This window comes from Lepidochelys olivacea (assembly GCF_965140295.1).
Source record: "Lepidochelys olivacea isolate rLepOli2 genome assembly, chromosome: 4".
NCBI classification, from domain to species: Eukaryota; Metazoa; Chordata; order Testudines; family Cheloniidae; genus Lepidochelys; species Lepidochelys olivacea.
In genome coordinates this window covers 8,432,859-8,447,581 of record NC_140414.1, presented here as the reverse complement: position 1 = coordinate 8,447,581, position 14,723 = coordinate 8,432,859, and the positions used below count along the sequence as shown (strand labels likewise).

The window sequence follows — 14,723 nt, the reverse complement described above, 5'->3', positions numbered from 1 at the left end:
TGAGTTCGGCAAACATGTCGTCCCGAGTTTGTTTTTTCTACCTTCTAATCTAGACCAGCCTCTGGGACGGAGTAGATAGGGGCTGCGTCGAAACATTTTCACCTGCGGGAGGAGAAAAAGGGAGGGTAGTATTTTAAAAGATACATTTTAGAGAACAAAGGGGACACTCTTTCTCAGCGAAACAAGCAATTCATAGTACACAGCACATGTTCTTTCTGTACAAGGTCGCATTTTGCCTCTTATGCTGAAGTGCCTGACACTTTGGTGTGAGTAAGCCATCACATGTGGCTGGGCAACAGAATTCAGCTTGAAGGCAGACATGGTAAGCCCTAGGGGCACACAGGGTTCTGCTTCTTCCGCATTCATTTCAATGCTTTCAAACTGCCAGGCCCCCTTTCCCATAGCAAGCAATGCCTGGTGGGTTTGCCATATCAAAGGAGGGCCTGCGGGCTCTCTGGGATGATTGCTTCACACAACACCCCCCAGCTGCCCCCACACCCCCATCGCGTGGCTCCGATGAGGCTCTGAGCAGCGATGAGCCCTTTAAACTAAATGCGAACAGCCCAGCGCAGCTGGGTTTCCCCCCACTGCGTGGCTCCGATCAGGCTCTCACTCACCAGAAGTGCCTTCTCCAGGGTCATATTCCAGGAGCCCGCCTTGGGAGTGGGGGGAGGCTATTGGGTCCAGTGTTAAGACTGGTTCCTGGCTAGGGGGGAAAACAGATTCCCCACTTGCCCCCTGTGTACTGTCCTCCTCCTCTTCATTCTCCAATAACTCATCCTCGTCGCTCCATGCAACTCCCCCCTTGCAGACGTCCACGGACAGTGGTGGGGTAGTGGTGGCGTCACCCCCCATAATTGCATGCAGCTCACGATAGAAGCAGCATGTATGGGACTGTGACCCAGAGTGCCCGTTCGCCTCCCTGGCTTTTTGGTACGTTTGCCTGAGCTCCTTGATTTTTGTACGACACTGCTCTTTGTCCCTGGAGTAGCCTCTTTCTGTCATGGCCCTGGAGACTGCAGCGTAAGTATTTGCTTTTTTTTTTTTTTTTTTTTTTTTTTTTGGAAAAAAACCAGATTTGTCTCCCCAAAATGTGATGACATCCAGTACCTCCCATTCGGACCATGCTGGAGCTAGTCTGCGAATCTGGGACTGCATGGTCTCTTGTGATGGTGGACTCTGCATGGTCGCCTGTGATAGTGGACTGTGCTGATGGTGACCAAACAGGAAATGAAATTCAAAAGTTCCTGGGGCTTTTACTGCCTACCTGGTTAGTGCGTCGGAGTTGAGAGTGTTGTCCAGAGTGGTCACAAGGGAGCATTCTGGGATAGCTCCCGGAGGCCAATAATGTTGAATTGTGTCCACGGTACCTGTAACCCAGAACTGTGATCTCGATTTTAGCGCTACTCCACTTGCTGAGGTGGAGTACAGAAATCGGATTAAAGAGCCCTTTAAATAAAAAAAACTGGTTTGGTCGTGTGGACGGAATCAGTTTTATTTCGAATTAACTCGGCTAATTCCGAAATAACCACGTACTGTAGACCAGGCCAAAGTTCACCCACAGCAGCTGTGGTCAGGCTAAGACAATCCAGGGCCCTGAATATGTAGTGCCTACACGTTAATTTAGCTCCGGTTGTGGTCAGGATTACAGTAGTCCTCAAGTTTCACCTGCCATTTGGGTGGCTGTGCATTTTGCCAGTTCTTGTCATGCCTGGCCAGTTCTTGTTCCCCTGCACATTTTGGACAGTTGGGAGGAGAGCAAAGGGAGACTTATCAACCACCCTTACCAGTGTGTTTAAGGTCTGGGAGATGGAAGATGGCCTCTCCTGAAAGTGGACCTGGCTGGGGATGGTGGGATGGAGCAGGTCATGCTGTTCCTCAGGAATGTCATTGAGAGGGCTGCTCACATTGTGCAGCGACAGTGGTTGAAACCAATAAACATGCACGTTGCTCCTCAGTTGTTTTGCAAATTTGGAAGAGCATCAGAGGCTCAATGCAAAGCTTAGTTTAGTGATCATCTAACCGTGAATTTTGTTTCCCTTTTATTCCCTGTTTTAACAGTAGGTTAGAATGGGGAAACCAGCAGACAATTTGGCCCCTCTCCCTGAGTGCTTTGACGGCTCAGCCAACGCCAAGAATTGTGTCTCTGGCCAAACCCAAGAAAATTTTCGATGGTAACCTTCAGCGCAGGTTGGTTGTATTCAGGAGCGCTCTTCCTTCTGTTGGAAAACATTCACTAATGAATGCAACAGCTCAGGGTTTACTGATAATAATCAATACAAATAAAGACATGACAACTGTACAGAGGTGAATCTAGAACAGGAGAAGAAAGCAGAAGTTTCTGCACTTTCACATTATGACTGTAGTCCAATCCACCATGAACAGCTTCCCTCTGAGATCAGCTCAGCAGAGCTGCTACTGAGTAAAGCAGTTGTTCAGTTTTGCCATCTTAAGGTCTCTCTACGTTTGGCTGAGTTCTGCAATTTTCTGGATGAAAAGGGGCTGCAGAAGTGTAAAGCATTTATTATAAATGTCTCTACATAGAATGTTTTTTCAATGGCTCCCATCTATTTCATCTTTGTGGTTGTTCTGGTCACTAAATGTTGCTGAGATTTTCAACATAGGACTAATGATTCTGGGTGCCTCCATTTTCAGGTGGCCAATTTGAGACACTTTAAGGAGTCTCATTTTTTCAGAGGGCAGGTGCTCAGCACTTTCTGAAAATCAAGCCCCCCTTTTAAGGTTTTCTCAGGTTGAGCACCCAAACACAAGTCAGCAAATCACTGGTCACTTCTGAAAAATCCCGATTTTTCATAATAGAAAATCTTGGTTCTTCATAATATAGTCTCCTCCTAAATATATGTTTGTTCCAAAAACTGGGAGCAGGTTGATTTCCAAAGGGAAATTGGGAAGGTTAAATTGTATTTCAGTTTTAATTCAGGCTCCCTCCAAAACCTGGCAGGCAATACAGGGATTAGGTAGAAGGGTGGAGCTGCTGATGGGCTGTGAGAAGGGTATGACTCACGTAAAGGGAAGCTGTTGTTGCTGGAGCAACAATTTGTCATCTTAGAATTCCAGTGACACCAGGTTCAGTCTAGTGCCAATTTGATCTTGGTTTCCACATGGCGTGTGGCTTTGGAACGGAACGCCGGGTGTTGTATGACATTTGACTGGTGGTGGTTGTGTCTGTGTAATGTGCGTGGGTGTGGATTGTTACACCCTGGCCCCAATGCAAGGCCCTGTATCCTATGCAGCATTAGACCTGGATTTATGTGGCACTGTCCTCCGCCCAACCTATCACCCCTTCACTGTTCACCCATTTACTCAACTATCTGTCCCACATGCACTGCCACTTCAAAGGCATAACGATCCAGCAGCTTGAGGGTAGAAGGAGCAGAGTCCTGCTGCATCATTCATTAGCTGGTCTGCAGGGCCAGGTGGGAGGACTGCCTGGGCAGAAGCTCTGGACCTGCTGTCCACTCCCCCTTCCTTCTCCCCACCACTGTAAGAGCCCAGGGTTCTCTATAGTGACTTGCTAAGTTGCACAGGGTTGGCGCTGTCTTTGACCTCTCCATTTCCCCTGGTCTGCAGGCCCCTGTACCCAATAGCCTTCAGCAAGCCACAACTGTCCTGTCTTGCACATGCTGTCTGATGCCCCATGGCTGAGACCCTTGGAAGCAAGGCCCTGTGTGCTTTCCTAGACCATAGCCCTCTCTCCTTCATGGCCCTGTTCTTCCATGAGAAGAAGGATAATGCTAGATAATGGCATATGCATCCTTCAGCAAATCGTCTACATTGTGTAAATTCCCCCTGTGTTCAACAAACATCCCTGTGTCACATGCTGATGAAGAGAATGGAAAGATATATGAATTAATAGGGTTGAATTTGTAGCATGGAGTTTTGTTAACATACCAGACTGCGTGTGATGATATCAAAGAGGAGCCAGTACACCAAATGAGGGCATAGATGAGAGCACACTATTGTCCAAGGAATGTGGCTGTAAGGCAACAAATTAACCAACCCACTGCCAACAGCTTGCAAGAAGAAAACAGGCCCTAACAAGTGTTATTACTGAGCAGTGTTATTTAGTTCCTCTTTCAAAATAGGATTGATCACAAAGCCATGTACATACTTAAAATGCCCATCTTGAGGTGTAGGTGAATGATTATTATCACTATTGGTTATATTGAGGTAATGAATCTTCAGTTTCATTAACATCTGCCAATTGTATTTGTCATAAAAAACCAATGGAAACTCCCTTCTCCAGATGATCATTGTTTTTCATAACTTATGGATTTGATGGAATAAGGCAAAGCCGGGGACAAACTGGCCGTACGGTTATGTAGTTCAAAGTTGTTCCAGGGGGACAATGCCCAAATTTGCAGTTCTCTGGTAGCAGTTTCAATAAAGTCACAGCAGAATAAACAATATTTTTTGCTTATCAGGTGCTAATCATTGAATTAATTCACCAGTCCCTTCCTAAAGATTCACTGTCCCCGATGCTTTGTAGATCCCAGGGGGATAACTGGAGATTTTTTAGCGGAAGGTTTCTCTAAGTGCTTATAAGTCTCAATTCATTTTTGAAATAATTACTGGAGGGGGTGGTTTTGGTGAGGAGACTAGGTCAAAGCTCTGTCAGGGTGTAGAGTAGATTTCTAGCCCCTGAGGAGCCATTACACCCATGAGAAAGTGTCTCTGCATTTCTTGTGCTGTTGAATATAATGCTCAGTAGCCAGAATAAGGATTGGGGATGTCATGACAATACAACTGTATTTGTTTCTCTCTTGCCATTGCCACTAGTTTCTTGTCTCTTTCCTACTCAGAGTTAATATAAAACACTGATTTACAAATACAAAACAAAATGCCAGTGTTAAGTAAAGTGGGTATGGTAGGTGAGGTGAGAATTACAGAGAAACAATTGGGTATCTGGACTACCGCATTGTAGTCCCATCTCCACCACTGGCCTTGAACAAACCTCGCTGTGTTTCATTTTCCCCATCCGTACAGTGAGGATAATCATCCTGACTCCACCTGCCAAGGGGATTGTTATGAGGCTAAATTAATTCCGTGCTTCTGAGACCCTGACATGAAAGGAGCTATAACAGTTCTATATGTTATTAAATGTTATACTTAGACTGATTCTAATTTACATGCTTCAGAGATATTGTGGGATTTGTATTATGAAGTAGTTTCTTAAAACTGCCCATAGAAAGGACTACATTTTCACTCCTCCCACACACACTCCTTTGTGCATGCAAGCAAGCAGGTATTTGCATGGCCAAATCAGGTAATCCCATGTGCAAGTACCCATTTGTTTATGCATTGTACCTAGTTTGAGTACAGAAATGTGGATTTTTGCATGTGGAATGTCTGCGTATGGATTTAAGTTATCCTGGTTTGGCCATGCATGCTTGTTGTCACTGTTTTAATGAGGTTATGGTCCTGGCTGACTCTCTTCATTACTTCTTCCATGACATTCCCAAAGGCACCTCTTCCTGTACAGCTGTGGCCGGATGTCAGAGATCTGGCAGCGCCCACCGTTGATGGATTTAGCTTTACCGTCGCCTCGAATATTGAAGTTGGCAGAACCTAAAAAATACCAAACAGTGTACTTAAAACAAAGGTAAAAGATGACACAGCTCTTATTGTGCTACACATGTTTCAGGTGGGTTTTCAGCATAATGAGCATTCAAAAGCAGTTTGTCTGGTTGGAGTAGGAGCAAAACGAACAGAACCAAAAAAGGGGGAGAGCAGAGGTGCTGTGCTCTGTGTGGCACTTGCTGATGATCTGCAGCTAGCTGGCTGCTATCATCGTGTGGACTTGCCTCCTTCCAGCTGCCAAATTGGGTTGAAAGAAGCTAAGCATATAAGTTACATGCAGTGCTTTCCTCACATTGCCTGCATAGATGTGAATGGGAGGGCTGAAAGTTTCTGTATTTGTGTGGCCAACAAACTCCACACTTTGAAAATGATTGCGAACCATCCTAGAGAGCACATCATTATGTTATGATGACTCCAAGGGCAAAATAGGTGGTGTACTTGGAATAGGCAAGGGTTATAAATGTGAGACAAGGATACATTTACCATAAACACGTATTCATCTGATGAAAAGAATAGAACACTGGGTCATATTCAAAGCATAATCCTGATGGAAAAGACCCTCCATAGTACTGACCATAGGGTCTAAGAGAGTGCCTTTCTCTCTGGGCGTGGCTAGATTAGGAAAAGAGGTGAGGATAGGTCAGGCTTAGCTAACAAATATTAGCTGCCCCTGACTAGGGCAGGCTGAAAATAGTCAATCCAAACTGTTGGGTTTTTTTACATAAAAATGGGTTTTTGACAAAATGAAGTTTTTTGCAAAAAGCTTTCCACTGAAAAAATGTATTGTTTTGCCAAAAACCAGAATGGCGGAAGTGGAAGTGTTTCAATTTGGAAATGTTGCAGTGGTGCCTCATGGGCATTGTAGTTCTGTTCCCTCATGTCTCCATTCTTCTTTATCTACCAGGCGCCCTGGTAGGACTGCATCTCCCAAGGTGTACCATGGCCAAGGACTCCATGGTACACTGCCTCCCGCCTCCAAAAAGGGAGGTTTGGTGCAACCAAGGAGCCCAACTAGTGGAGGAGAAAGGGAGCAGGAGGCATCTGAACTACACCTCCCATGGGGTGCCGTGGCCACATTTCCATATAGAATTTTTTCAGTTTTGGACAAAAAAAATCTAATTATTCTATGGAAAATTAGATGAAAATGAATGTTCTTTCCATGGGGAGACAACCTCCTTTTTTCCAAACAGCTCTTCCCCTGGCCTAATGTCCACTTCTTTTCCTTGTCTAGACAAACCCTGTGTGACCATAACCTCCCTTAGCAGCTGCGTTCCTCAACATCTGTGCAGCTGTCAGGCTTGAGGGTGATGTTGGTGAGAGTGGGAGACATGGTGTGAGCAGGGCTGAGGAGATGAGTGACCACTAATCTGGCTGCCTTCAGAAGGACATGTGAAACTCACCTGTTTGGTATAACTTCCTCAAAGAGGAAGAGGTATAACTCACCTGTTTGGTATAACTTCAAGCAAAGAGGAAGAGGAGGAAAATGAGGTGAAGAGAGAAAGGGGAGAAGAGCTAGTGGAGGGGGGGCAGGGGTGGGTAGGGGGAGGAGAAAAGACGAAAAGGAAAGAAGAAAGGAAACTGCCTGACTTCCTCTGGGGAAGTAGGGAAACAAATTAAGCCCTGGGCTTGGTTATAACTCTTGGGGAGAGACAGATTCTGCTGTGATGGCCCCACTATCAAGCTCTGGGTAGACAGAAACCATCAGAAATGGTGAACCTGATCATAAGAATTCTCTGCTTTGGGTCCAGTTAGGGTAGCAGCTGGGGGACAGGTATAGAATTCTTAAGAGCTTTCCCCTGCAAAGTGCAGTCCTGAATGGCTTATCTGTTTTTCAGCACAGAGAGATGGGCTAACCAGGCTGCAAGTTATTTGCAGTGTAAAAAAAGGAAGGCCCTATTTATGGGGTCTCCCAAGAGAAGCAGAGGCAGAGTGTGCTAGGGAAACAGACAATCAAAAGTAGAAGGCAGTTTACTAGCAACTGTCCATCACCAACTTTGCAGCACCAGGTCGTACACTGCATGCACCTTTAAGCTGGGAGCTGGAGTCGTTAGGTGAAAGTCAATGGGATTTGGGCACCACTTCAGGTCTATTTCGAATGCCCATATTCCTTATTTTCAGCTGCCGCCTTTTGCTTCTTCACTGAGTGAAAATGCACCCCTTCCCCCATTTCGTTAAAAAATGTTCCCAGCCTTTGACCTGAAACATGGAGTGTGTCCCCCTTGCTTTGTGACGGGGAGAGGAATGAGATGGCAGGGTTTCCCCTCGTCCACACAGCAGCTCATTGTAATTCCCTGGCTCTTTTGATCTCATTTGCACAGTCACCCTAGTTCCCTTCGTTCATTTGACCACTGGAGTTCTGCACCAGAGCAGCTAAATATTCATGTACAAAGTGGCTTAGACCACATTTTGGTGTAGAGCTGATGGTTTTGCATCATGGCGAGGCACGCGGTGATGGAGGGTTTAGTAACGTAGGTAACAAAGAGAGCAACAAATCACTTTGCTTCCCAGTTCTGTAATGTGAGGCAATTCAGTCTCAGGGTGGAGCACCCCTGGTTCATCATGTGGACCCCAGATCCCAAGCCTCATGCCTGAGAGAACCCTGCTAATCTCCCAACCCCTGGGTCCCTCAACAGCCCTCGGGGAGGCAGCCGGAAATAAAGGCTGCACTCAGCTATCACGTCAGTGGCTTTATGGGGGCAGGACAAACCCTGAAATAGCACAAGAGACCATTTGTGGGCCCGTGGTGAGTCTCTCATCCTGCTTCCAGCCAGAGCACGGAGTACTGAGTCCCCAGAGCCCAGACATAGAATCATAGAATATCAGGGTTGGAAGGGACCCCAGAAGGTCATCTAGTCCAACCCCCTGCTCGAAGCAGGACCAATTCCCAGTTAAATCATCCCAGCCAGGGCTTTGTCAAGCCTGACCTTAAAAACCTCTAAGGAAGGAGATTCTACCACCTCCCTAGGTAACGCATTCCAGTGTTTCACCACCCTCTTAGTGAAAATTTTTTTCCTAATATCCAATCTAAACCTCCCCCACTGCAACTTGAGAATACAGATCAGCATTCACTAGCCCAAATAAGAGTCCATCTGACCTCCAGCTCCAGTCCCAGGACAGGCACCTCCTGCCCCTGGCAGCACAGGCCAGGGTCTTGGTTGGGTGTGAGCTGGGAGGGTGAATCCTGGTTTCTGCTGCATTGCCTGGTGTCCATCTCCATGTCACTGGGCTCCTCGCTGGATCCAGGTTGTGCCTTCAGCCTTGCTGTGCCCATGCCCCCAACCTGCTCCCTGGGCTGACCCCCAGCCTGCAGGGCCAGGCTGTACATGGTCCTGCTCCCTCCCGCAGCAACATGTGCTCCCCACCTAACCCCACAGTCTTCTCCAGCCCCACCCCTGTGCCCACCGATCGGCCCAAAGCCTGCCAGGGCTGCAGGCAGAGCTCCTGCTCTGGAGTGGCATTCCCCTCCTCCAGTGGGGAGTAGGTTGGCTTCAGGGAGTCAAGCCAGCCATCCCTTAGCCAGCAGAGCTCTGGGGCCAGCTCCCCTCTCCGCCCCCCCCCAATTCAATCAGGGCTGGTGGGGTAGGACTAGACCTTTCACACTGGACCCATGTCCATGTGGAGTGGGGCCTCCACACCCAGCTCACTGCTTAGCAGGGTGACGGGTCCCTCAAGCACACACCTACTCCAGATATTTTCATGTACTCCTTAAGTTACATTGTCTCTATGGGTTTGGTTTTATTTACACCAGGCATTAAATGAAAACCAGTTTTAGGGCTGGTTGTTACAGCATTACCACCACAATCCTTATAGACAAACAACTACAATAATTCTGCAACAATGTGTCTAGTTTAATTCAAATAAACAAACCTATTCTGGGAACGCCCTGAAGCTCTGTCCATATTGCATGTTTGTGTTTTTCTCTAGGCCTCGTAGTTCTCCGGAGTGGCCCGTGCCAACAGCTGCGCTCACCTGTGAGGCTTCCCAGCGAGTTCAAGAACTTGCCTGTCCGAAATCAGTGCATCCAGGCTTCAAGCTAGACAGAAAGGTGATGGTGATGTTCAGCCAAACTGGGAAAGGGGAACCATTGCTCCTCCCTGTATCAGCTTTCAGCAACAGATTCACTTTGGTTGCTGCAGCCCGAGGTTAGCCCCGGAATAGACACGATGGCCTGTTTGCACTACAGAAACAGCTGGATGGTCCCACCAGTTCAGGAGATGGGGCAGAAGTTGCTTGATATGCTTTTTAATTACTAGGTTAAGAAAGTTTGCCAGACCTGCCGTGGCTGCTTAGCCATACTAACTGATGCCATTTTTAAAGTGTCTTTTTTCTTGTATTTTAGTGGTGACTTAAATGGTAGCCCATTTGCATGATGTCTTTTTTTTATTGCTTTGGTTGGTTGATAAAGATAATAGGGGTGACAGAATACACGTAAACTTCTGTAAGGGTTTTGACTTGGTACTGCATGACATTTTGGTTAAAAAAAATATGATACAAAATTAACATGGCACACATTAAATTGATTAAAACTGGCTAACTTATAGGTCTCACACTGTAACTGTAAAAGGGGAGTCATCACTCTTTCCTGTATACAGCTTGGGCCTTTGATCTTGGCCTCATGTAACAGGTGAAACAAAAGCCCACTCCTCAGCATGGAGCTTCAAAAAGCTTGGTTTTTGCGTAACTGGAGACAGGGAATTTACATTCACCTCCCCCGAGGCATTTCCCAGGAAATCCCCTTCACAATTGCCCATTCTCATCTGGCACATTGTTCAGTATAGTCCTTTGATCATTCACGCCTCACATCACAGCTGCCCTGCCCCCAGAGAGGTTACATACTATCCTGCCCCACGATAATAACCTTTGCATTTAATATAATGGACCGCAAAGATACTTAAACTTAATTCAGTAAGGTCTTCCAAGGATATTGCAGGCCATTGCCACATCTCGCACTATTACAACACAGGGAGAAACCTACTTCTGCATTTTGCTCACATAGCTTCTGTGAATTTTATTTGGGTGTAGTTCAGTGATTTCATTTCATATCATTTCATTTCAATCAGCTGGCTAAAATAAAAAAAACAATAACAACCATGAATCCCATTAGCCACAAAAATCTGGATGCTTTGTGCAATAGGTGGATTGTTGATGGTCAATATATTTCTTTGTCACAGTATTTCCTGTCGTAGCTGAAAAATAGATGTATTCTAGAAAAGCAATGCCTCCCTCTCTTTAGTGACTTCTGTTGTGTAGCAGTAGGGCTGTCTGGGAGGGAACATGTATATCCAGTTTATATTTTTGGATGCAGGTGTTTGCCTACTTCATGCCAGCTGTGAATGCCAAGAACAACATTTGGCTGAAATGACAGATCCCATTCTCTCTATTTCCCAGATACAATGTGGCCAGCAAAAGAAGACAAGTACAATACTCATGTCCCCGAAAGTCCCCTGGCTGATCTTGCAAAACTCTACTTGCTAAATTGTCAAACAAGCTTCTTTGTGCTTCCTCCCATGCTGTACCTCCCTCTTGGGAGGAGCTCCCCTAAATACCCACCAAGCCACCTCACTGGCATCCTGCACCGCCCTCCTTTTCCATGAAGCATACAAAAAAACCTGACAAAGGTCAGGTCGCTGGTGTGCTAAGTCCACTGTCCATGATGCTGACCTGTATTGTCTTTGTTTCCTTGCACTCCCCCGTCTGTCTGTGTCCATCTGTTGTCTCTTGTCTTACACTTAGATTAAGTCTTTTTGTTCTATGTTTGTACAGTACCTAGCACAATGGGGTCCTGGTCCATGACTGGGCCTCCTCAGTGCTACCACAACGTATAGTTATAAATGTAGTTAGATGTTTGCCTGTGTTTGTTTCCTCTGTATGCTGTCAAAGCTCTGCACAGGTAGCTGGCATAGCAGACCTTGAGCAAACCGCCCAATGACCACAAGATCCATCACGGTGCAAAGGCACTTGGTCGGGTTTATTGTCAATGAAGCATGGTCCTAGCTCCCCGGATCAGTGTCTAGTTACATTAGCACATGTATGCCCCGTGGTTATGGACCAGGTCAATGAATGGCGGGACTTTCCACTATCCCCTTGGCTGACCAAAGACACTTCCTCCAAGACTCCATTTTATACCTCAATGCAAACAAGTTACGTATTGCCCCGCTGACGTAGTTAGGTGCCACCCATCACCTTGTACACAGTTCGATCAAAACATCTCTGTCCATCATGCTGTCATCCTGACCTTATCTTTAAGATGGGTCAGCGTGTTCCTGTTCTCGTTAGGGAACGTGCTGGTATTGAGGTGCTGTTCCGGTACTACCCTTCTGGAATGTGTTTGTGTGAGTGTCCTGTGCCTAGCACCTCTTCGGAATGTGTGTTTCTGCAATATCAGTCCTGTTCTTGCCAGATTCAGTGAAGCCTAGCTCACAGCCTGACTTTGATCACAACTTTAGCCCAGGCCTCAGGCCTTATTCCAGGCTTCTGATACAAGGGCTTATGTCTCAGACTCTCTTTCTACCACATGCCCCCACTTTTTCTCTTTTTATGGGGAGGATGTTCACCCATTGATTGTCCTGGAAAAGCATAATTCATGGACTGAAGATGACCCATTGGACTAAACAGTGTTATGTAGTCACCTTACTTTACCATCCACACATTCATGCCTCATCTGTCCCATAATCTGCACATTCCCTCGTACGACTGATAGACAGATTTTATTTTTTAATTTTTTTTAGTTCCTTATGGTGGACCTGGGAGTGTTAGGCGTGGGACCATGACTGATGTGTGGGGTTTAGAGTTGTTTTTTGATAACTTTTGGGTGACATGAGAAGGCCTTTCTACTTAATTGGTGATAGATGAGAAGGGCTTTGGTCACGGTTATAAGTGTATTGTGTTTATACTTTATAGAGTAGTACAGGTTTATAGATGGATATATATGAGGGATTACACGATTATTTTCTTGAATAGATGAATACCAGATATATTCCCGATAAGCCCTGCTAGAAGGAAAAGGTGGGGAGAACTAATGCACCAGGCTTTAAAGAGTCCCTTGCAGGTGGATTTTGTGGGGCCATTGCTCACCACACTGAGAAAGAACAGATTTTTATTTGTAGAGGCATTTCCCACCAGGAAGGAAGATAGCCCTGCAGCTGCTAAAATGCTGATGACGGAAGTGTTCCCCAAATGGGGACTACCACACAGTATTGATTCTGATAATGGACCTGCATTCATTGGGGAAGTATTCCAGAGCATGGGTACATGGGCTGGTATTCCCCTACCTTTGCACATTCCCTACCATCCTCTGAGGGCAGGTGGAAAGAATGAACAAGTCTCTTAAAATTGAATTATCCAAAGTGTGCAGTGAGTTGGGAACAAATTGGGATATGGTGCTACCATGGGTTCATGTGAGAATCCGGAGCCGTCCAAATTGCACCAGATTTAGCCCTTCTGAGGTGCTCTTTGGCAGACCGATGCATGGCTGGAGAAACTTGCTATACCCCCCAGATTGGGAAACTGTAAAAGCAATGGCAACAACAATCAGGATAAACAATCTTAAACACTGGTTGGGTATGGTCCAAGGGGCTGCTGCAGCATAACAAGCCGCAGAACAGCAAAAAATGAATCAAGCATTTGATGAAAAGAGTGATATTAAGCAATGGCAAATTGGAAGCCAAGTAATGGTTAAAAGTGACCCAGCACCTATTGTCATGTTTCCCCATTTTCTTTTTTAAAATTCACATGGGGCCCCCCTTGCTGGCAATTCATCGGGTCCAAATTTCATCAAACTTTGTGGGAATTTGCAGGGTAGGTACTAGAGGGTTCCCTAACTCATAGCTTTCTGCCAAGTTAGATCGTGATTCCTACAGAGGGCAGCTCATTTACTTAACAGATCAGTGGTTGGGGTCCCCAGTGTAGTTAGACGTTTGGTTGCGTGTGTTTCCTCCATATGCCATCCCAGCTCTGCGCAGGTAGCTGGCACAGCAGACCTCGAGCAGAATGCTCAATGACCACAAGATCCGACAAGGTGGCAAGGCACTTGGTCAGGTTTATTGTCAATGAAGCACAGTCCTAACCCCCCAGATCAATGTCTACAGTTATACTAGCACATGTATGCCCATGACAATGGATGCAGCTCAGTGAATGCCAGGTGGCTTTACCTTCCCGGGAGTCCTGTCAGCCCCCTCTCTTCGAGTCCAATAGGCCTCGGTTCAAACCAGGTGTACGAAGTAGGTGCCTGACATCAGACCTTCCATCCTCTCCTCCACCACACTGCCAGGTCCTCTACTGTGGGGGCCAGAGCTGGCTGGGATGTGATCAAGCCGCACACACAGCGAGAGGGGTGAGAGCAGTGCTCACAGCTGGAGAGGAGCAGGAAGCCTGCTGTAGCCTGCCTGGAGACATGGCCAGAAAGGTTAAATGCTGAGGGTAAAGTGCAGGACAAGAGAGTAGGACCCAGGGGAAGAGTAGCAGGATCGAAGTCTGTGAGGCTCTGGGAAAGTAATACAGTACAGCGGTTGGTGGACCAGAAAGAGCTTGGCATTGTGGTGGAGAGGCGAGTGGAAAGGCTGATGTCAGGACAAGTACCTTGTACATCTGGTGAGAAATGGCTTTACCGTACTTGGATCCCCTGGGGCCCATTGGGCCTGCTGATGCACTTTTCCCAGGCTTTTTCCCTGCTGGCTGCAGGCCTGCAGACTAAGCAGTTCCATGCCATCTATACTGTGTGAAGTGTTTTATTCCCCCCTTGCTTCTCTTGCCTTACAGATTAGTGTGTGCCCAAAATAGCTTATGCCCAAATAAATCTGTTAGTCTTTAATGTGCCACCGGACTCCTCGTTGCTTTTGTGGATACAGACTAACATGGCTCTGATAGATTAGCCTTTGTGTGCCTGGGGCACCCCTGGCGAGTTTCCATTGAGCAGGTTGGCTGGCTACCAGGTACACTCGCACACACAAACTTTGGAAGGACTTCCCCTTTTCTCTCTTCACTTATAATCCCTGTATTCTCCTCCTATGGTTGCTGTTTATCCACCCTTGAGCACAGAATTGTGAACGCACCACTGTAACCATTATCTAAGGTCCTTCCTTTCAATTGCCTGTGGCTCCAGCAGTTCTGTGAGATCCTCGGTC

General features: G+C 46.6%; 1 protein-coding gene across 8 annotated transcripts in view; it reads left to right on the top strand.

Moving 5' to 3' along the window:
* SPMAP2L (sperm microtubule associated protein 2 like) overlaps positions 1-14,723 on the top strand; it is a 59,749-nt gene that overhangs the window by 18,557 nt on the left and 26,469 nt on the right. For 7 of the 8 annotated variants that reach the window (XM_084627168.1, XM_084627163.1, XM_084627161.1 and 4 more), the window contains 3 exons: positions 2,062-2,190; positions 5,486-5,623; positions 9,526-9,646. In XM_084627168.1, the coding sequence (XP_084483294.1) occupies positions 2,062-2,190; positions 5,486-5,623; positions 9,526-9,646 (388 nt within the window). The remainder of the gene's footprint in view (positions 1-2,061; positions 2,191-5,485; positions 5,624-9,525; positions 9,647-14,723) is intronic. The other variant, XM_084627162.1, reaches the window with a different exon arrangement.